This window comes from Nicotiana tabacum, chromosome 8, assembly GCF_000715075.1.
Source record: "Nicotiana tabacum cultivar K326 chromosome 8, ASM71507v2, whole genome shotgun sequence".
NCBI lineage: Eukaryota > Viridiplantae > Streptophyta > Magnoliopsida > Solanales > Solanaceae > Nicotiana > Nicotiana tabacum.
In genome coordinates, this window is record NC_134087.1 from 169,149,487 (window position 1) to 169,171,155 (window position 21,669).

Here is a 21,669-nt window from a genome sequence, read left to right on the forward strand (position 1 = left end):
GAGAGTAAGGTATTCCATAGACTATAAGAAAATAATCCGTGAAGAAAAATAGAGTGAGAGATATTGTAGTGAGATGGAAAAAGCAAAAGAGTGTTCTTTCTTTTGAGGGTGTAGTGGTCTTAGGAGTATTTGTACTCGTTACTACACAATATAAAATTCCTCGCTATAGTGATATCAATTGCTCTTCTTGGCCGTGGTTTTTTCCCTTATTCAGAAGGGTTTCCACGTAAAATCTTGGTGTCATTATTGCTGCATTTTTACTCTTGTTGATTTAACCATAACTTAGTGCTCCGCGTTTATCACTAGTACTGTGAATATTATTTTTTACGAGGTTTATTCCCAACAATGACGCCTGGAGCAACAGTTATGAGTCCCTTTTCCTTCATCAAGAATATAATGGCATCCCAGCGCCTCAGCAGTCTCATCACTAGCAGATTTCAGCATTCATGAAACTCTTCTATAAGGATTGCTTCTCTTTTCATGACTGCGGCAGGAACAAAGTTCTTTAGAAAGCTATTATCTTTATTGATCAGCCTGGTTTTAATGATTACAAGCACTCTCTTTTGCATACAAAATCTATTTCCGAAGTGTGCAAGCTTGTCCCAGATGTTGTGGACACAATCAAGAGTTCTATCGAACAACTGATCAAAGATGCATCGGCCAAACACTATGTGGTTTCTGGAATTATTCCCATGGGTTTCCTGCCTGGTTTCCAAATAATGTCCCGAAAACAACAATAGCAGGAAAATTAAATGTCACAAAGGACTAAATTTGTTTGCAACATTGCACAATGATCATCTGTGGCAAGCGTTGGAGGAGCTGCGATTGAAGTAACCCTGAAGTTGAGATCATATATGCAGATTATTACAAGGCGTTCATGGGTATTATTCGCAATCATGCATTCTTGGGATTCAAGTCTAAGACGTTGATGAGGGTTTGTTGTGGTAGTACCTCTGAAGCAGTGTGGAGAGAAAGGAGTTGTAGCGTGTTCAGATAGGGATTCGTATACACATTAGGGATGGATTTCGATTGACACCTGAGGCTTCGAAGAATATGATTGATACTCTCTTCAGCAAAAATGGTTATGTATTTCCAGAGTTTAAGTACGTACAAGATCATCATGCAGCAGCAGCAACATAACGTACTGGAGCTGGATTACTCTGTATGCTCTCTTAGGAGAAACTTTGAATTGGAGCCACTCCTGTTCTTACCCCAGTAAGTTTTGCTATGGAGAATTCAGTTTGCTGGTTGGCATGTTGTTGCCTTGTCATTAAGTTTCCTATACTGCGGCAATGGATGGGCTAGAGTCCTCCCTAGGGTGAGAGTGAGTGACATCTGCACCAAATTTATGGTAGGACAGTCGCTAACAAGGGGAATTCGCCTCGCTATTGCATCAAGAATAGTGTTTCTTCCTCCCACCTTCACATTTATTTTCAGAGCTACATTGGCTAGATACTGTTTGCTCATCTTAAATACATGTTTTGTCAAACAGCATTGCGCGAGAACTCACAGTTCAGTCTCACAAATTCTCTTCAGATCACCTGGTCAAGAAATAAAAAAAGGTTAGCCACCACATATTGATAACTAGTGCTAAAGAAGATAAGAAGTTTTATTTTCATTTATACCTTAAAGAGAGCCACTATTTTTTACCATGCCATATATCTGGCACATTTGTTCAAGCTCAGAACAAAACTCATGTGCAACACTGTCTTGCACATTTCGAAAAAAGTGTATGCAGATCCAATTGTTAACCGTTCTTCTATTTACCCTTTTCTGCCGATAGTAAAAGATACAATGTTAGTCTTAGCTGAACAAAGAACAATAGCCACTCAAGAATCCCACAAAAAATGCCAGGATGGTGTGTACTAACAGTGCATGCACCTCCAAGGTTTTCACTGAATCAAAATATTGAAAGGAAAATGCAACGCGGGCTTTCTACCGGTACACACCAGTAGGTGCCGATTAACTGAACATAAATGAAAAACAAACAGATGAAACAAGATTTAAACAGTGTTAACAGTACTAGATACCTTATTCATCATATTCCATTGGCCAACTTGTGGCAGACAGTCTTTTTCTCGACCGTATCATGATACTTAAGCTGCAGAAAGACATACTCATTACTGAAATCCTAACTAAAATAAACTTTTTCACTCCACAAATCAAATTTAAGAAAGAATGGTATACTCAGGGGTAGTACTACCATCCCACCTCAACCATGAGAAGAATCAATTTTTTTGAAAAGCCGCGAGGAGCCTAACTTACCTGAAGTGGAGGCAAAATAGGAGACTCAACTTGTGCCAACTTGTCAATAATCTTAATACCAAACTCCTTGGCATATGGGTCATTAGCATAGGCGCTATGACGTACAACCTGACATAGAAACGGAAAAAAATGGAAGTGAATTATTAGCAAATTATCATGTCAAAAACAGTCATCTGATTGTAACAATGATCATCCGTGGCAAGCGTTGGAGGAGTTGCGATTGAAGTACCCTGAAGTTGAGATTATATATGTGGATTATTACAAGGCATTTATGGCTATTCTTCGCAATCAATGCACTTCTTGGGATTCAAGACTAAGACATTGATGAAGGTTTGTTGCAGTAGTACTGGAAGCGGTCCGTTTAATTTTGATCCGCATAAGCAGTGTGGAGAGAAAGGAGTTTTAACATGTTCTGATAGGGCTTCGCATATAAATTGGGAAGGATTTCGATTGACACCTGAGACTTCGAAGAATGTGATTGATATTCTACAACAACAACATCATACCTAGTATTATCCCACACCGTGGGGTCTGGGGAGGGGTAGTGTGTATGCAGACCTTACCCCTACCTTGTGAGATAGAGAGATTGTTTCCAATAGACCCTCGGGTCAGGAAAGCATAAGCACCCCATTAATGAAAATATAGACAAGAAGGACAGTACCAAAAAGCTATATAACAGCAGAATAAAAACAATGTGATTGATACTCTCTTCAGCAGAAACGGTTTTTGTATTTTCAGAGTTTAAGTTCGCACAAGATCATCATGCAGTTGCAACAGAAAGGCGCAGTTCCAAGGTTTATGCACGATCTAGAGATGGTCTAAGAGAGTTAATGGAGTTGCATGCTAATAAGGTTGTGGACTACTAATATACTGTTTGTTTTAATTTGTTCTAATATTGGTATGATGAGGTTTGAAGAAAGCAGAGAGTCTTTTGCTTTGGGAGGATAGGCCCTCAAATTCTTTCCAATTTTGACAAATTCAAAAACAAATATGAGAGTTCTGTGTAGTACTATCAATGTAGAGCATTATAGCAATTAATATGAGGAATTTTGGGGCCACCTTTTTACATGTGGTTTAAATTTTGTAACTACCGTTGCATTGGTGATATATGTGGAAATCTAACGAATTGTTTTATCTGAAGTTACACCAAACAAAACCGGTTTCACTATTGTGACTCGTGAGAGGTTCAATCAATGAGTTAAAGAATATCCAACACCATCACAACATATGCAGCTAGTTCTATCCAGCTCTAGTTCTTGTGGTGACACCTACAACGAAAAAGACTCAAGCTAGAGAAAAGTGCCCACTAGCAATGATCTGTTAATGAACAACTCCAAAAGACCATTCATCTCGAGAATTAACAGGACTTTCACAAATTTATTTAGTTTCACAATATTTGTAATAGAAACAGTGGATCTTTGTACAAAGTATTTAAACAAGTCATGGAAATAGCTGCACATAACCTGTCACAATTGCAATTTCTAAAGTGATAAGGGGTGGAAGGATGACGAAATTTCCAATTGTAGCGAAGAATACAGAGTCATTCCTCTGATAAACTTCATTCAAGTAGAAGTCATTCCTCTGATAAACTTCATTCAAGTAGGCTTGTCTTTTGATGTTTCTTCTGTGAAACAGTTAAGAACTTGGTGCTAGGAAGGAGCAGAAGATTCAGATTAGAGGTGGCAAAATGGTTAAAAGAAAACAGTTATCCACCCATATTATCTATCAAAAAATGGGTTGGATAATGAACCATTTAAAAACGGGTCGAATATGGATAAAGAACCATATTATTCACTTAGAAAATGGTTAACCAAATGTATAACTAATGTGTTTAACTTTTACATTTGTAAAGCCTCAAATTGGAGTTCCTCAAGTTTGGAAAACTACGAATTCTCTCACAAGTGATCATATTTAAGAAGCCGTGGATAATATGGATATCCGTATTATCCCCGGATAGGCCCGTTTTTATCTGTCTCAAATACGGGTCGGATCGGATAATTTATCCGTTTTTTAAATTACCTGCTTTGACTCGCTCATATCCGACCCGACCCGCCTGTTTGTCACCCCTAATTCAGATAAGGTTTTTGTCAACCAATCCGAAAACTTTATCTGATGGCTCAAAGAAGCATCAGAAGAAGAGGATTAACGCAGTAGTAGAGACCGTGTATCTAAAGCAGCTCCAACCACATAGTGCTACCTCATAGTTTACCCTCAGATGAACATACCGCACACCATTCAGAAACCTGTATGTACATTGAAACTGAAGTCCTATTTAGTCTTGGAAAAAAAGAAGTCCTATTTAGTCTGTAGTCTCTTCTGTAGCAATTCTTTTTTGAGAATAACAATCTCTTAGCATTTAGAGAGGCAAGTTTTGTTTCAATAGAATTTTTTGTCTGAGGAAACGCTTCAACATGTCAAAAGTTTTGAGTTATGTTAGTAATATTTTTATACTTTTCCTGCGTCTCCTCTATTTTTCCAAAACTTATATTTTTAGTTATCTTGCTCATATAAATGAAAGAAAATTATTGATTTTACATATTAGCCACCTAAATGAATGACAAAATGAATCAGCAAAAAGAAATCGGATTCATTCCTTTATCTCTAAAGTTCAGTTCACTGCTAGGGAGGGTAAGAACTTAATTAGACAGATCCACTTTCAGTTGCTTCGGGATACTAACAGGGTGGTTTGGAAATGCTTTGATGTTTAGTAAAGAGGCTAGACCTAACGCTAAATTCACAATGTGGGTGCAGCTTCAAGGCAAGCTTCTTACTGCTGATAGACTAAGTCGGGGCTAAGTGTTGATCCAATGTGTATATTCTGTCAGGCTCAATGTGAATTAAAGAATCATTTATTTGTAGAGTGTATTGCAACTAGAACTCTTTGGAATAGGATACTGACCTGGTTGAGAGGAAAGCCTTATGCAGCAGTCAACTGGGATCAGCAAATAAGCTGGACTAACAGAAATACTAAGGGGAAATCTCAAGCGGCTCAGGTGTTCAAGATGGTATATGCTAAAGTAGTTCATGCTATTTGCATATAAAGGAAGCAGAGGATATTTGAGAAGATTAGCAGAGATTGGGACAGTATGGCTAGGCCTACACTTATCCAGAGTTAGGGGATTGCTTCAGCAGTGTTTATTTTAGTTGTTTTGTAGTTTTCTGTGTTGAAAGTTCTCTTTGTAGATTAAGTTTTCCCTGAGGGGTGAAGAAACCCTCCCTTGAAGGTGTGCTTTAGTGTGTTGCTTCTTTGTCCTAGATAGCTTAGCGTGTTGCTATAGCTGTGGTCTTGTATTTGATACTTTGGTGATTAATAAGATTTTAGTTACCAAAAAAAAGAAAGAGAAGACTAACCAAATATAACATTTCACCTAGTGCACTTAAACTATATACTAACCAAAAACTATATTTTTAGAATGCACACATAGAATACCGTACTTATCGGACAGAGAGCATTCACAGAATACCCTTTTTAAAGAAAAGGAAAGAAAGACAACGGATATGGCTCATCAAATCAGTCATTCTTCCTGAAAACGTGTGAATACAACATTTGGAGACCCTAATCCTCATGAAAAATAGCTACTATGAAATTTGAAAGAAACTGTTTAAACAAAAAGAAGAGCATTTCAAGTATACACAAATGCACAAACATAGCATCATCACAAAGTCTCACACTGGATTGAACAACCCCTATTCTGACTTCCATGCTTAGTATAAGCACGGTCAGTACAGATAAATTCGAAAAAGAGACCATCCCTCAAAAATACTTAGGACATGTAAACAGAACCAACTTAAGAACTGGTGCACCAAACGAACTTCAAAAGAATCAAATCAGTGAAGAAAAGGGAAACATAAAGAGAGCCAAGCTAAAACACATTTATAAATGGCAAACTTGTCCAAGCGAGTGTTCCTAAACAAAACTTACTAAATAATATCCAAACAAAACTTAGTATAAAGACGGTCTCAAATCCGATCAGAATACGACAATGAAAAAAGTAACAAACTCAATATCTTAAGCCTTATCAGCCTTGGCAGCAGTAGCAGCAGCTTGGCCACGAAGACGACCAGTTCTCCTTGCAGCAATAAGACCAACCTTCTGTCCAGGTGGTGCATCACGGCGGACAGTGCTGGCATGACCAATATGTTGATGGTTACCACCACCATGAGGATGCTCCACAGGATTCATAGCAACACCACGAACCTTAGGCCAGCAGTTCCTCTTAACCCGGTATTTGTGGTACGCATTTCCAGCTTTGAGCATTGGTTTCTCAGTTCTTCCTCCACCAGCAACCTGGCCAATCATGGCTCTACACCCACTGGGCACAATCTTCTTTGCTCCAGATGGAAGCTTAATCCTGAAAAGAAAAAAAGAGTTAACTATAGTCAAACAAACTTCAAAATCACCTCTATAGACTTTTTTGGGAAAGGTAACAATGAAAAATCACCTCTATAGACTACTAGACTTAGTAATGACAATATGACAATCAAAACTCCACAACAAACCATTAATGTCAAAGACTCGTCAATTATCAATGCAGCAATCATATTAATCTAAGCTGAGTTTTATGTGTAAAGAAAAAAGGAACCAATAAAGAAAGTTTAAAAATCAATGAAATTTACGCCAACAAGTATGCAATTAGGTATAATCAAGGCAAGTTCATAGTACACATTGGTATAATCAAGGCAAGTTCATAGTACACATTCTTCACTACTATAAAAGAAACAGATTATTATATTCCTTCTAGTGTGAATGGAAGGAAGAATTAAGTCTCGCCAACATTATGAACCTGAATTTCCTACACCTAACCATCACCACACCGGGACCAACACATCACAAATCATATTCGATAATGGATAAACTCTGGAACTGTAAAAAGATAAACTTCATTTGTTACTGGAGATGGTAAATTAACCGTTAATCTCCATCATCAAATGCAAACACATGAACTTCCAGTTGAAGCAGTTCAATGAACAGAATCACACATCCACATAAAATAAAAAAAAGAATAGTGCCACACTACATAAGACGCTTTTGTAGCTTGAAAAATAGTGCAAATGAAGAAACAGTAATTCTCTTTACCAGCCAAGCTAATTACTCCAATTCAAACGCTCTTAAAGCTTGTTAATGAGCTGTTTTGCTCGGTGAAAAGGTATCATCAGTACCCCTGAAAGTGTTTCACCATACACTAATTGCATATAAAGCCAAAAATTATTTATCAAATTCATTGTCGGGCCAGGTGCCTGCTACCCTACTATACCACACCCATAACAGGTAACTATCCTAGTGTATTTCGTGCTTAAATTCTAGTTGTTAAACCCTTGCAACCGTTCCACTCCAAGTAAAGCCAATTCATTCCAATACTAAATCAATTCAAATTTATACAGCCCAATAATTACTTAACTATATTCACTCGACCTTTAATTGATCCAACAAAAAATCACCTTCAACCTTTCCAATAATCCAACACAGAAATAAAAACTACAATAACCAATGACTAAAAATCAATCAAGAATTCATAAACAGGTCGAAGATACCTAGTAGTTCCATTATCAGGGTTGTGACTGATGACAATAGCATAATCACCAGAGCATCTAGCAAAAACACCACGGTCACCAACTTTGTGTTCCACGTTACAAACGACAGCACCTTCAGGGATAGATCTAAGTGCCAACACATTACCCACCATTAGATTAGCTTTTTTACCACAGTAAATAAACTGACCAGTGTACATCCCCTCAGCAGCAACGAACAACTCTTTCTGGTGCTTGTAACGGAACGGGTGACGGAATGTTACGCGTGCCAACGGTGCACCCCTACCTGGGTCATGTATGATTTCTGAGACCACACCTTTAAGGTAACCGTTCCGTTCACCGTAATCGAGCGAACGGAATTTGGCAGGGCCCTTACGGTGGTGAGTGTGGGATTTGAAAACGGAGCCTGCTCCCTTACGTTGTGCTCTGATAACACGACCCATTTCGGCGTTCTCAGTTTGGCCCTCTGCTCACTCTATGAAGGGATAGAGGAAGAAATGAAATAAGAAGAAGGGAAACTAGGGTTTTAGAGGAGGGGGGCCGTATGAAGCTTATGGGCTACTGGGCTAGGTTTGCACTAAGTTGTACTTTGGGTCGCGATAAATGAGCCCATACTTATCGGCTGATTTACGCAAATGTCCCATTTTTTAAATTTTGACTCTATTTTGTAGAGTTGCACAAGTATAACCCCTGGGAATTATCCATTAGGATCTAATGTATGCTTATATAGCTTTCAGTTTGCTCACAAAATATTAAATTATGGTCCAACATTTGATATAATTAATAAAATATTAGACTGTAGTCTATCGTTTTTCAAAAAAAGAAAAAAATAGTTTGCTAGAAAAGATACTTAGACCGTGCTCTAAAAGGTTCTCCAATTGCAAGAAAAATAAAGAGGATAATTTACTAAACAGCTGATACAGAAAAGGACAACCAACAAAAATTTTACTTACTTATCTAATATTTCTCCTAGCTAACTGTTTTTTTCATTTTTGCCCACTCCATAGTTTTTTCTTTGGAATTTTTACACTGCAAAAAAATGCTGGATGGACTTATTTTAAATTACTATTTATATTTTGATCCAGTTTAAACTTTTTTAGAAAATAACATTTGCATCAGAATTCTGAAGCACGTTCACCAAAATTTTGAAGCACTATAAAATTCTGACTTTCACCAGAATTTTGAGGTACTAGAAATTCTAATAATTGTCAGATTTTTCAGGCAGAATACTATAAAATTTTGGTTATCCCTCAGTATATGTAGAAAAATTATGAATATTACCATAATTGCTGAAATTCTGCGTAGGATGCTTTAGAATTATGGAAATCGGAGAAAATTCTGTCCAACGTATTTTATAATTCTGACATGAGTCTTTTTAAGTTGTGTTAATAGGGTAAAAAAGTTCAATAGTGGCACCATATTTTTCATCCTCTCTTATAACGGCCAACAAAACCCACGACAAAAATTAATCCCAATTTATATTTTATACAAATTATAACCAGTATAATTTATGTGTATATATTTATACACTGACTATGTACTTATTGTACACTGATTGTATTATACACTAAGCATACAAAGAGCGATAGCTGTAAACAGTTATGGCTACGTGGGTGAAAATATTTTTAGCCGCATGGTTAAAAATGGTAACATCCCGAACTTTACCATATTTCAGCTTTCTCCATTTGGTCCATCTATGGAGAAATTAAATGAGGAAATGATTCCCATACACTAAATAACTTTAATATGTAAATAGTGCCTTTAGTTGTTGGATAAAAGTATACTATTTCTGAAGCAAATTAAATTTTAGAAAAGCAATTGTTTTTTTATAATAGTTTGATGTAAACACATATTACAATTTTTTTTTTAAATCCCTCCCAATTTAAGAGAATCTATAGTGTTTTCACACTTTCCCTCTAGCGTGACTCGAACTCAAGACCTAACGGTCGTGGGTGGAGGTGGTTTAGTCTTAATTGAGATATCAACCTTCCAAGTGACCAAAACTTAATTTCACTTTGATAACTTTACCATATTTCAAGGAAAATATATAACCATGAAAGAAACGAATTTTTTTTCCTCATGGAGTATGGACAGGCAGGTGCACAAGGTATTCCACGTTTACGCACGGTTCGAAGAAGGGCCGCACTCCAAGAGGTATGATGTAAACAGCCTAAACTAATGTAAATATTAATGACTGCTTCCATAGCTCGAACCCGTGACCTATATGTCTAGTCAATTTTTTCCTCATAGAATATGATGTAACCAATTCACTTTTTACAATTTCTGGTTGTTTTCGTAATAAGTAGTAGCAGAATATTGGAACTGGGCCTTTAATTTTACAAAAGTGGGTTTGTCGATTAGAAGATCATAAGACCATATTGTGAACCAACTATCTTGCTCTTCTATTTTGGGCTTTTATCATTAATCACTTATGCTAAGGTGGAGAATCGAGTTCCCAACCAAAAGGGTAGAAATTTAAAAATAGCCATATTTACCCTTGGTCATTTAAAAATAGTCACAGTTTCAAAAGTAATCGAAATTTAGCCACTTTTCATGTAAAGATCAATCTGAACAAAAATACTGTTCAAAATCTGAAAAAATACTCCAGTATATTATACTGGAGTTCTAGTATATTATACTACAAACTTTTCGCGTGAGTGCACCGATCTCCGATATATTATGCGAACTTTTCGTGTTGCAGTAAAATAGTGGCTATTTTTCAATGACTTTGCGAACACTGGCTATTTTTGAATGACCAGTCCGAAAACTGGCTAGCCTATGCTATTTTTACAACAAGAAGTGGAAATCTGCTCCATGCTAGAAGGCTCTTGTGATGTAAAATCGCCCAAAATGGCCTAGATCCTAGAAATACATTTATAATCCTAAACATTCTCAAGTACAGTACTAGTTTTTATTTGTTGATTTCGCGAATGGTATAATATTTTTTTAATATAATTGGTTGTCTACTTTTGATTACGAGGACAATCTTAGTTAAGGACATTTACCTACTGTAATTAACCAAATAACACTAGCATAGTGAAATTTTAATTTTTCTTTATTTGTTTTTGGTCTTAATATTTATGGAAATTATAAATAGTATAAGAAGAGGATGGATTGATACATGATAAGCCATTTCAAGCTGAAATAAGGAATTAATTATATTATCATAACAAATGTACACGTGGCTTATTTATATTGAAGTTGTTAGCTAATTAGTTAGTCGGTTATTAGTTGTCACTAGTTAGTTGGTTAGTTACACTTTGTATATATACATGTACTGTATCAGAAATAATAAAAACAGTATTCATTTCCCAAATTACTTTCTCTTCTTCTCCAATTTCTGCCTGAGCATTTCCATGGATGAGCTTCGTTCTTCTCCACATTTTTTCATGATATCATAGCAGCCGATGTTGATTGCTCGTGTAATCTGATTTCATTTTTCCTCTTGCACAGCTTCCTATTACTTCTTCCTTTTCTAGCTTTTTGTGGTGCGAAAATGGTGACTGACTCGACAACTGAGGAGCCAGCACTTGCATACACTCATCCATTATATCTTGGACCTTCTGACACTCTTAGCGGGGTTTTGATTCTGATTAAGCTTACCGGATCTGAAAACTATGGACTTTGGAGTCGACCGATGAAGATTGCTCTTTTAGGGAAAAGGAAGCTAGGGTTTGTGATGGTACTTGCACAAAGGAGTCGTGCAAAGCAGAATTGCATGAGCAATGGGAAACTTGTAATGTTATTGTACTTTCATGGCTGATGAACACTGTATCTACAGAACTTTTGAGTGGAATTGCATATGCTATGAATGCTCAACTGGTTTGGGAAGATCTGAGAGAGAGATTCGATAACGGCAATCGCATGCGCATTTTCCAGTTACACAAAGCCATCCACACTCTGTCATAAGGTACTAACTTTGTATCTACTTATTTCACAAAATTGAAGAGTCTATGGAATGAGTATGATGTTATAGTGCCAACTCCCAATTCCAAAGATTATGTGGATCATATGCAGCAACAGAGGTTATTACAATTCCTTAGTGGCTTAAATGACTCATACGATCAAGCCAAGAGGCAGATCTTGTTGAAGTCCAGTGTTCCCTCACTTAATCAAGTATATGCTATAATTATTGAGGATGAAGCTCACAATTACCTAGTTTGACTGCAATAGGAATCAAGTCAGATCCAATGGCTATGCAAGTTAGTCAAGGACAAAGCTACAAAGGCAAACGACCTTATATATGCAATATGAATGTTGCAACCTAAAAGGACATACCAAGGAGAACTGCTTTAAGTTAATAGGATACTCTGCAGACTTTAAGAATAAGAAGTTTGGACAGGGTGTTGGTGGCTTTGGGACTCAACAAGGGGGTCATTACAGGAGACCATAACAACAGCAAGCTTTAACAGCCATGGATAATATAGTCTGGGAGTTCAATTGCCAACATAGTCAAACACTGAGGGAAAGGAACCGATTGCAGCAAATTTTTCACTGATAAGCAGTATCAACAGATTTTAGCATTGCTAAACAAGGATACTGGGGAGAGTCATGCAAATTTGCTAGGTAATGCTACATGTTTCATGTCACAGGTTCATAAAAATGACTGGATTGTTCTACTCACCATATAGTTGCAAGTTTGGACATGATATTAAATGGCACTAGTGTAGATTCTTCTCTTAGGGATAAGGTTAATCTACCTACTAGAGATAAGATGGACATATCCTATATTGGTCAGACATCTATTTTTAAAGGAGAGATGATCTCAAATGTTTTTCATGTACTTGACTTTAAATTTAACCTCTTATCTATCTCAAAAAAAACCAGAGCAGTTTCCTGCTTTGTGGCTTTTTTCCTGATTTCTGTATATTTCAGAACCTATGTAGTGGTAGGGTAAAGGGGATTGGTAAGGAGTCAGCTGGTTTTTACATTTTCAGGTCTGAGGATGACAAGAATAAGTTTCAGAAACATGTTCTAGTGGAAACTACAAACAAGGAAGATTGCAAGCTATGGTATATGAGGCTAGGGAATCCCTCCATCACATATACGAAGAGTATGAGTTTACTAAGTCACAATATAAATAGTTCACTACCGAATCATTTCCCAATTTGTCCTCTTGCTAAGCAGACTAGGTTAAAAATTCCTATAAGTAATTCTAGAGATGCAACACCATTTCATCTTGTACATATAGATCTTTGGTGGCCTTTCCTATTTTTGGTTTAAAAAAAATACTATTTCATGACCATTGTGGATGATCACAGTAGATTTACTTAGATTTCTTTGTTAAAATTGAAAATTGAAGTCATAGTTGCTATAACTAACTACCTGTTGTTGATCAAAAATCAGTTTGCAGTAATGGTTAAAACAATAAAGTCAGAGAATGGCACTGAATTCTTTAATTCACAATGCACTAAGCTATTTCAGGACTTAGGAATTATGCATCAAAGCAGTAGTGTTCATACTCCACAACAGAATGACATTGTGAAAAGAAAGCATAGGCATATACTAGATATGGCAAAGGCTTTAAGATTTCAAGCCAAAATACCTATTAGATATTGGGGACTGTGTACAAGCTGTAGTTTATCTGTTGAACAGGCTGCCTTCTAGTGTTGTACAAGGAAAAAGTCCATTTGAACTACTATATGGGAGACAAGCCTCTCTCACACATTTGAGAGTGATAGGTTGCTTGTGCTATACAATAGTGATTCCCAAAGGTGATAAGTTTGCTGAAAGAGCCAAAGGCATGTGTTCTTATGGGCTATTCTACCACACAGAAGGGTTATCTATTGTTGAACTTGAGTACCAAGCACTTCTTTGTGAGCAGAGATGTTGTGTTCAAGGAGTCGGTCTTTCCCTTTGCACAACCACAAACTTCTGAATTCCCTTCAGATGCTGATTTTCTTATGTAGGAACCTGAGATATTTCATGCACAAATATGTAATACACAACCTTCTACTAGAGCTTCAACTTCACTTTCTGAGGTTGCAGATGCTGCACTATCCTCTGATGCTCAGAATGCCAATGATGCAGCTGACACTGATGTAGCTGAAGATCCTTTTCTTGGCCACCTTGCTGAGACTAGCAGTCATGGAGATTCTCAAGATGCTTCAGTAGCGGACTTTCCAAACTCAGATGCTGGGGCAAGCACACATACACCTTCAGGAGACAATGCGGAAACATGTACTTCTTCACCTTCATAAGATCCCTCCATTTTTGGAAAGTCCAAAAGGCAATATGTGCAACCAATATGGATGAAAGACTATATGTCAACCGGGAAGAATGCTAACAGATATCCCATAACCAACTATCTATCCTACAACAATACCACTACTCAATATCTGGTCCTATTTGGCTAAATTTTCCAATCTGGTATAACCTCAAACCTTTAAGCAGGCAGCTAAAGATGAAAGGTGGATAGAAGCCATGAAGCAAGAAATCAAGGCTCTAGAAGATAATCCTACTTGGGAAGTAGTACCACTGCCTCAAGGAATACATGTAGCGGGATCCAAATACCATGCTAATGGTAAAGTTGAAAGGATCAAGGCAAGGTTGGTGGCCAAGGGATCTAGCCAACAGGAGGGCTTGGATTATCATGACACATTTTCACCTGTTGTGAAAATGGTCACTATAAGATCAGTGATAGCCTTAGCAGTATCAAAAGGATGGAACTTATGTCAAATGGATGTATATAATGCCTTCTTGCAAGGTGATCTTTGTGAAAAAATGTATATGAAAATACCTGAAAGATTCAGAAGTCAGGGGGGCAGAGAGTGTGCAAATTGGTGAAGTCCTTATATGGGCTCAAACAGGCTTCTAAGCATTAGAACATCAAGCTTACATATGCCGTATTAAGTGCAGGATTTTTTCAAAGCACTCATGACTAATCTCTATTCACTCTGAAGAAGCAGGAAGATATAGTGATCATCCTTGTTTATGTTAATGATTTGCTGATCACCGGCAGCAATTCATAGTTGATCATTGAAGCTATGCAAGTCTTGCATCAACAGTTCAAAATGAAGGACTTAGGAGACCTCAAGTATTTTTGGGTCATTGAGGTGCTTAGATCCAAATATGACATCATCCTAAATTAGAGGAAATATGTGCTAGAGCTAATCTCTAAGCTGGGCTTCAGTGGAGCCAAACCAGCCGGTACACCACTTGAATCAAATCTAAAGCTCACTACAGTGGAGTTTGATGCTGCCATTGGAGCTACAGATGACAAACATTTAGAGGATATCAGTCTCTATCAAAGGCTTGTTGGTAAGTTAACGTATGTAACTATCACTAGGCTTGACATTAGTTATGCAGTTCAAGCCTTGAACCAATTCATCCAAATAAGTCACACCGGGAGGTTGCAGTTAGAGTTGTAAGATACCTCAAGCATGCACCAGGTCAAGGAGTATGGCTTAAAGAAGAATCAAATTACACTTTAACATGCTGGTGCAACTAAAATTGGGTTGCTTGCCCAAACACTAGAAGGTCAGTAACAGGTTATGTCATCATATTTGGGGATTCTTTGATCTCCTGGAAGTCCACGAAATAACATATTGTATCCAGGAGTTCTGCTGAAGTAGAGTATAAAAGCATGGCCTCAGGTGTTACTGAAGTCACTTGGCTACTTGGTCTGATCCAGGAATTGGGAGTTCAAGTTATTTGACCTGTAGCTGTGATCGGGAATTGGAAGCATGGCCTCAGGTGTTGGAGGTTATTGTTTGAAGGATGGAAAGAATGTGGTAATGAAAAATGCTTTCAGGTGTGAACTGGTGGAGTTAATAAGTGGAAAAGGGTTCACTTGAATCCTTTTTCGTTAAAAAATTATACTACTCTACAAAAGAATAAAAACGTTGAATTCACTTGACATCTTGGTAAAATTTTAGTTTAATGATAAAGAGGAGTTCAAAAGTTGTTTTTAGTTACAAGTTTAATTATCTACTATGATATTATTATATTTTCTGAGTATAAAAATAAAATTTTACTTAATGGCACTCGGGAAACTTTTAGCTTAATGATAAAAAGGAGTTCAAAAATTGCTTTTAGTTACAAATTCCCATATATAAATTCTTGACTTCGGCACTGAGTACGAATATTAACTTTTTCAAATGAAACATGCATGAAGGTACACCAAAGCAAAACACTACTAACATCATCCTTATGTAGTTATATATCGAGATCCAAATTCCCATTCTATCTCCCCACAAGCCAATAAACCAAAAAAAACTTTAATGAAAAAATTAGATTTCTTCTTTCTCACTGAAATTTGTCTATAGAGTTGTCTCATTAATTTCCCCTGGCCCTGTCTTGAAAGCATTGGCTTTCCTGCTATACATCATGTTTATCTTTGTTTCTTTCTACAAAAGCATTGCCGGGAATATTCATCAATGTCTTATTTATCTATCCTTCTTGCTCTTTCTCTGATATATTCGAGTCTTTTGCAGCATTTGCATCAGATAGCTCCTTCCTCTAACCGTTGTCTATACCGTGAGACAAGACGGTTGCAGTACGTACCATTCACATTATCCAGTCAAAGCTGCAAACATTTTTTTTTTGCTGTTTATATGCGGCAGTTGCAACAACTAAATTTCGTTCCTGAAAAATAATAATCTAGACAAGAAATATAGCGACAAATATAATATTTAATTTTAAGTAATGGGGTTACAATCTCAAGTATATCTCAAATCTAAAAAGATGTAGTCCTCTAATTCTTCTTCTCACAAAAGATGGTTTAAGAGCTTGATCTTGAACATGACAAATTTCAGATTTATGGTACGTCACGAATAATTTGAAGATCGTCACGAACCAGGATTTGGTGTGGGTTGTCACAAACGGAAGATTTGAAGCCCTTCCGTGCGGAGGAAGATCTTGATGCTATTCTTCGGAGCTTCTTTAGCCTTTCCTTGTGCTTACTTGGTGTCTTCTAGCCTTCTCCTTTGACCCCTTTATTTAGATGTAGGGTAGAGTAGCCTCTAAGAAAATTCTACTGGGCCATTTGACTTGAGGCTCATGGGCCGCCCCATTTCATAGAAGACCAATTGACGAGCTAACCTAATAATATATTGAACTTATATTTAAATCAATCTATTATAAATTTAAATAATCGACCCGATTATACTAGCACATAGTATTATTTGGACTAATATGTATTTAATATATAATAATTTCCGAATTACTTGTGGACTTAAATTTAATAAAATTTTAATTGTCTACACCGATATTTCGTACACGTATGCAACAGAAAGAAAAAATACACAATGTCCTCACGTAATTAATCAAAAATGTCGACATGAATTTGTAAACATAAACTTTAATTGCATACCAAGATCTTGAACATGATAATCTTACACAAAAATTGTTACAGAAGACATCAGAGAATCATAAGTCATCACCGTGAAGCGGAAGCGTTAATTGAAATTGGTTTCTCGCCCCTTGCCCTAGCTTTCGTTACCGCCTCCTTTGGTGATGGAGGAAAGAAATAAAATACGGTAACCCTAATGGGTGGGGAGAGGACCAATTTATAGAGGTTCTCACTTAATCTAGTACGTCCATCAAGTAACCAATCGGACGGATGAGATTTGATAATTAATTAAATATTAATTATGGGCCTTAAACCTATTGTGCCACATACACGTAAGAAAATAACTTACATTCTCCCATTTGGCCCTATAATCACATAATATTAATATTTAATATAGGAACATTAGTTGTGTATAAATAAATCTCTTCTATTATGTCCATCATAAATACTACAATACGATAAACTAACAAATGTGAGTTATGGCGGTTATATATAAATTGTCTACATACTCCCTTCCATATACTACAACATTAGTAATTTATCGTATCAGGTTCATAAGCTATAAAATATTATGGTCCACAATAATGTCTCATTGAGACTTATCCTGTAACATCCCAAAACAATAATGTGTACACCATTATGAGAAACAGGAAACCATTAATGTATATCAGAAACACATAAATGAGCTCAGAGTGTCAAAACATCATAAATACATCAATCATAAATACAACCAAGACCCATTATATGTATATGTTCTTTAAATATCTTTGGCTGTAAACCTTTCGTTAACAGATCTGCAATCATGAGATCAGTTCTAATATGCTCAAGTGACACTCTTTGTTTCTGAACTTCCTCCTTTACGGTAAAGTACTTTAATTCCATATGTTTGGCACGTTTGGAGTACTTATCGTTCTTGGAGAAGAATACTGCTGCAGAATTATCACAGTAAATTTTCAGCGGCTTGGTAATGGTGTCGACAACCCCAAGTCCTGAAATAAAGTTTCGCAGCCATAATGCATGAATTGTGGCTTCAAAATATACCACAAATTTTGCTTTCATCGTGGATGTAGCAATGACAGACTGTTTGACACTCTTCCACGATATTACTCCTTCAGCTAATTGGAACAAATAACTAAACGTGGATTTTCTAGTGTCAATACATCCAGCGAAATCTGAATCCGAGTATCCAACAACTTCCAAATGCTTAGATCTCCTATACATGAGCATGTAATCCTTCGTTCCTTTTAGGTACCTCAAAACTTTCTTTACAGCTTTCCACTGATCAATTCCTGGGTTACTCTGATATCTTCCTGGTATTCCGACCGCAAAACTAATATCCGGTCTTGTGCAAGTCTGAGCATACATCAGACTACCAACAATTGAAGAGTAAGGAATTGATTCTATTTCCTTTCGTTCTACATCATTCTTAGGGCATTGCATGAGACTAAATTTGTCCACTTTTTGAATTGGAACAATTCCTGCTGAACAATTGTTCATATTAAATCTCTCTAGAATTCTTTCGATATAGCCTTTCTGAGACAATTCCAATAATCTTTGTGATCTATCACAGAATATTTCTATTTCTATCACATAGGATGCTTCACCCATATCTTTCATTTTAAAATTCTTAGAGAGAAAAATCTTTAGTCTCACGCAATATGCCTAAATCATTAGCAGCAAGTAAAATATCATCAACATATAGGACTAAAAATATAAACCTGCTCCCACTGATCTTTTGGTACATACACCGATCAACGGTATTTTTCATAAATCCAAAAGATGTTATGGTATCATTAAACTTTATATACCATTGTCGTGAGGCTTGTTTAAGTCCATCTATTGACTTCTTCTGTTTACACACCATTTGACTAGGGGTGTTCAAAACTGATCCGAAACCGAAAACCGAACCGAACCGAAGCTTAATATCTTACTGGTAATTGCTTAACGGCTTAACGGACGGGGAACAGATTGAAATTTTTTTATTAACAACTTATCGGTTTTGGGGCGGATTATTCAATTTTTTTAACGGATAATTTGTTAACCCGTTAAGAATATATATATATGATGAGTCCGGTAATGGAATATAGAATTGATCAAATTTTTCTAAATAGGAGTATAGGAATATATTCAATTTAACTAGAAGAAGAAGTTGAATAAAAAGTTTCTGATTTATTACAACACTAACAGAGATAAAAGAAATTGATTCATTATCTATCACTTCCGGAGCAAAATGACATACATAAATTGTTGACCAAAACACTCACGCAAGTGCACGTGATCGTCAAGTAATAGAGTAGTGAGTAGAGTATCGTTCCCACGAAGACTTATGATTAACTGTTGACTGATTCAAACCCAATTTCTTTATCTACCCAAGAGATTGTTCACTAAAGAGAGATGTAATTGTTTTACTACTTAAACTATAAAGAATTAATCTAACTAACGCAAGTACCCAAACGAATAGCAATTACGAGTAACAAACAGTAGGAGAAGATATTCCAGGGTCACGGGCATAGTCATCAATCGTGTTGTGTTCTTGGCTCAAAATGACTAATCAATTTATCTGAGTTATTGATTGACAGGGTTGATATTACTCATAAAAATCTGTCGAGTTCTTACTCGCCTATTCAAGTCAACTCAACGCCTATATGTCTATGGAATTAAAATTAACAAGAACGCATTTACACTTCCTGTATTTCAACCAAGCAAGGCAATTGGGTATATGTCTATCCCAATTGCAAATCCGTTCCCCGAGGGAAACAAGAACTTGCTCTATTTAATTCTATATGCAATCTAAAGTTCCCACTTTCGAGTTCAACTAAAGATTCGTAGATAGTATTTCACTGTTAGCTACTTAGCAAAATAATTAAACGCAGAATTAAATAAATAACCCAATATGATAAACCAACTTTGTAGAATTAAACTTCAAACAACAACATTCATGTTTCACCCATGACCCCAGAACAATGGGTTTTAGCCACTCATACTAGTGTTCATCATAAATAAGTTCAATTTCATCACAAAACAGCAAAAACAAGAGAAAAAAAAGAAGAACTTGATGGTCAAAGCTCCTCCTTGCCTCTTGTCTCTCTATTTCTTCCACTAAACTATGAAAAACTTGATACTTTAACCTTGGGCGAGCTTGACTTTATATAGGTTAAGTGGGTTTCCCTCCAGATTTCCAATTTTACCCCTAAATAACGTTTTTTTCCAGACCGGACACGCGCGAGCTCGCGCATAACTTCGCGTGTTTCTTCGCGCATGATTCTGCCTCGGCCTTTCTTACGCGCGAACTACTGCGCGACTTCGCGCGTTTCTTCGCGCACCTGGAGCTTGATTTCGTCCATTTTTTCGTCTCGTCCTTACGCGCATTCGACTTCGAGGAGTTGTTCTTGCTCATAAATCATTCTAATATCCTCTTGAAAGCATCATATAGGCTCCTCATCCTGCAATGTATACATATCACAATTAGAGCCTATTTTTCATCAATTAACCATAATATATCATTGGAATATAATCAAGCGGAAGCATAAACAATAGCTAAACCACCTAGATTTCGCCTATTATCAGCTAAATAGGAGTATAGGAATATATTCAATTTAACTGGAAGAAGAAGTTGAATAAAAAGTTTCTGATTTATTACAACACTAACAAAGATAAAAGAAATTGATTCATTATCTATCACTTCCGGAGCAAAATGACATACATAAATTGCTTATATTTTATGAACATTACTTAGATGAAACAACAGATCTGTCCCCGAGAAATTAATGAGATTAGACCTGGCTTTTTTTGTAGAATTAGTGCAATACGATTTCGATGATCGAGGGAAAGTTGGGAAATCTAAAGAAAAAAGGAACACACGTTTCACAAACCTTAATGATTTCAAGAGGAAGCTGTTGTCGAAGAGAAGCGCAAAAAATAGCCATTTCTTGTCTTTTTTTTTAAACCAAAGTCATGTCAAGTCCTAATTTTTTTGCTTATTTTCCATCTTCTGGTAGTACTGCTGGATTCCTAGAATCATTGATAATTTTGCTAGGCCGATAAATCGCCCGATAACCATCCGATAAGAGCTAAACCGACACCAATCCGCCCGATATCTTATCGGGCGGCTAGCGAATTAATACATTTAAAAGCCGATAACCGATAAGCCAAACCGTTAAGAGTAAATAACCGCCCGATAAGCAGCCCTATATTTGACCTTTTTCTTTAGCTGGTTGGTACATATAAACTTACTCCTCGAGGTCTCCATTAAGAAAGGCAGTTTTCACATCCATTTGGTGTATCTCTAAATCATAATGAGCCACCAAAGTCATAATAATTCTTAACGATTCTTTCTTTGAGACCGGTGAAAAAGTCTCTTTATAATCAATGCCTCCTTTCTGAGTATAACCATTGGCAAAAAGTTTGGCTTTGTATCGTTCAATATTTCCATTTGAATCGCGTTTGGTCTTAAAGACCCATCTACACCCGATTCTTTTAGAACTTTCTGTCAATTCAACAAGATCCCAGACTTTATTGTATTCCATGGATTTTAACTCTTCCTTCATGGCATCAATCCATTTGTCAGACTCATTACTTTCTAT

The 21,669-nt window shown here is 36.6% G+C and overlaps 1 protein-coding gene and 2 long non-coding RNA genes across 3 annotated transcripts; 1 reads left to right on the top strand and 2 right to left on the bottom strand.

Annotated features, from left to right (window-relative positions):
• Positions 1 to 587: 587 nt before the first annotated feature.
• LOC107769979 (uncharacterized) lies at positions 588 to 5,653 on the bottom strand. Its single transcript, XR_001644517.2, has 4 exons — positions 2,266 to 5,653; positions 2,031 to 2,101; positions 1,626 to 1,773; positions 588 to 1,541 (listed from the first exon to the last, which is right to left on the bottom strand). It is a non-coding gene; the product is annotated as an uncharacterized LOC107769979 (long non-coding RNA).
• A 466-nt stretch (positions 5,654 to 6,119) lies between these two features.
• Positions 6,120 to 8,302, bottom strand: LOC107769978 (large ribosomal subunit protein uL2-like). Its single transcript, XM_016589232.2, has 2 exons — positions 7,798 to 8,302; positions 6,120 to 6,617 (listed from the first exon to the last, which is right to left on the bottom strand). The coding sequence occupies exons 1-2, from the start codon at positions 8,235 to 8,237 to the stop codon at positions 6,275 to 6,277; spliced, it is 783 nt and encodes a 260-aa protein (XP_016444718.1). The 5' UTR covers positions 8,238 to 8,302; the 3' UTR covers positions 6,120 to 6,274.
• Positions 8,303 to 11,071: 2,769 nt separating this feature from the next.
• On the top strand, positions 11,072 to 15,739 carry LOC107769977 (uncharacterized). Its single transcript, XR_001644516.2, has 2 exons — positions 11,072 to 12,360; positions 12,732 to 15,739. It is a non-coding gene; the product is annotated as an uncharacterized LOC107769977 (long non-coding RNA).
• The last annotated feature ends 5,930 nt before the right edge of the window (positions 15,740 to 21,669 follow it).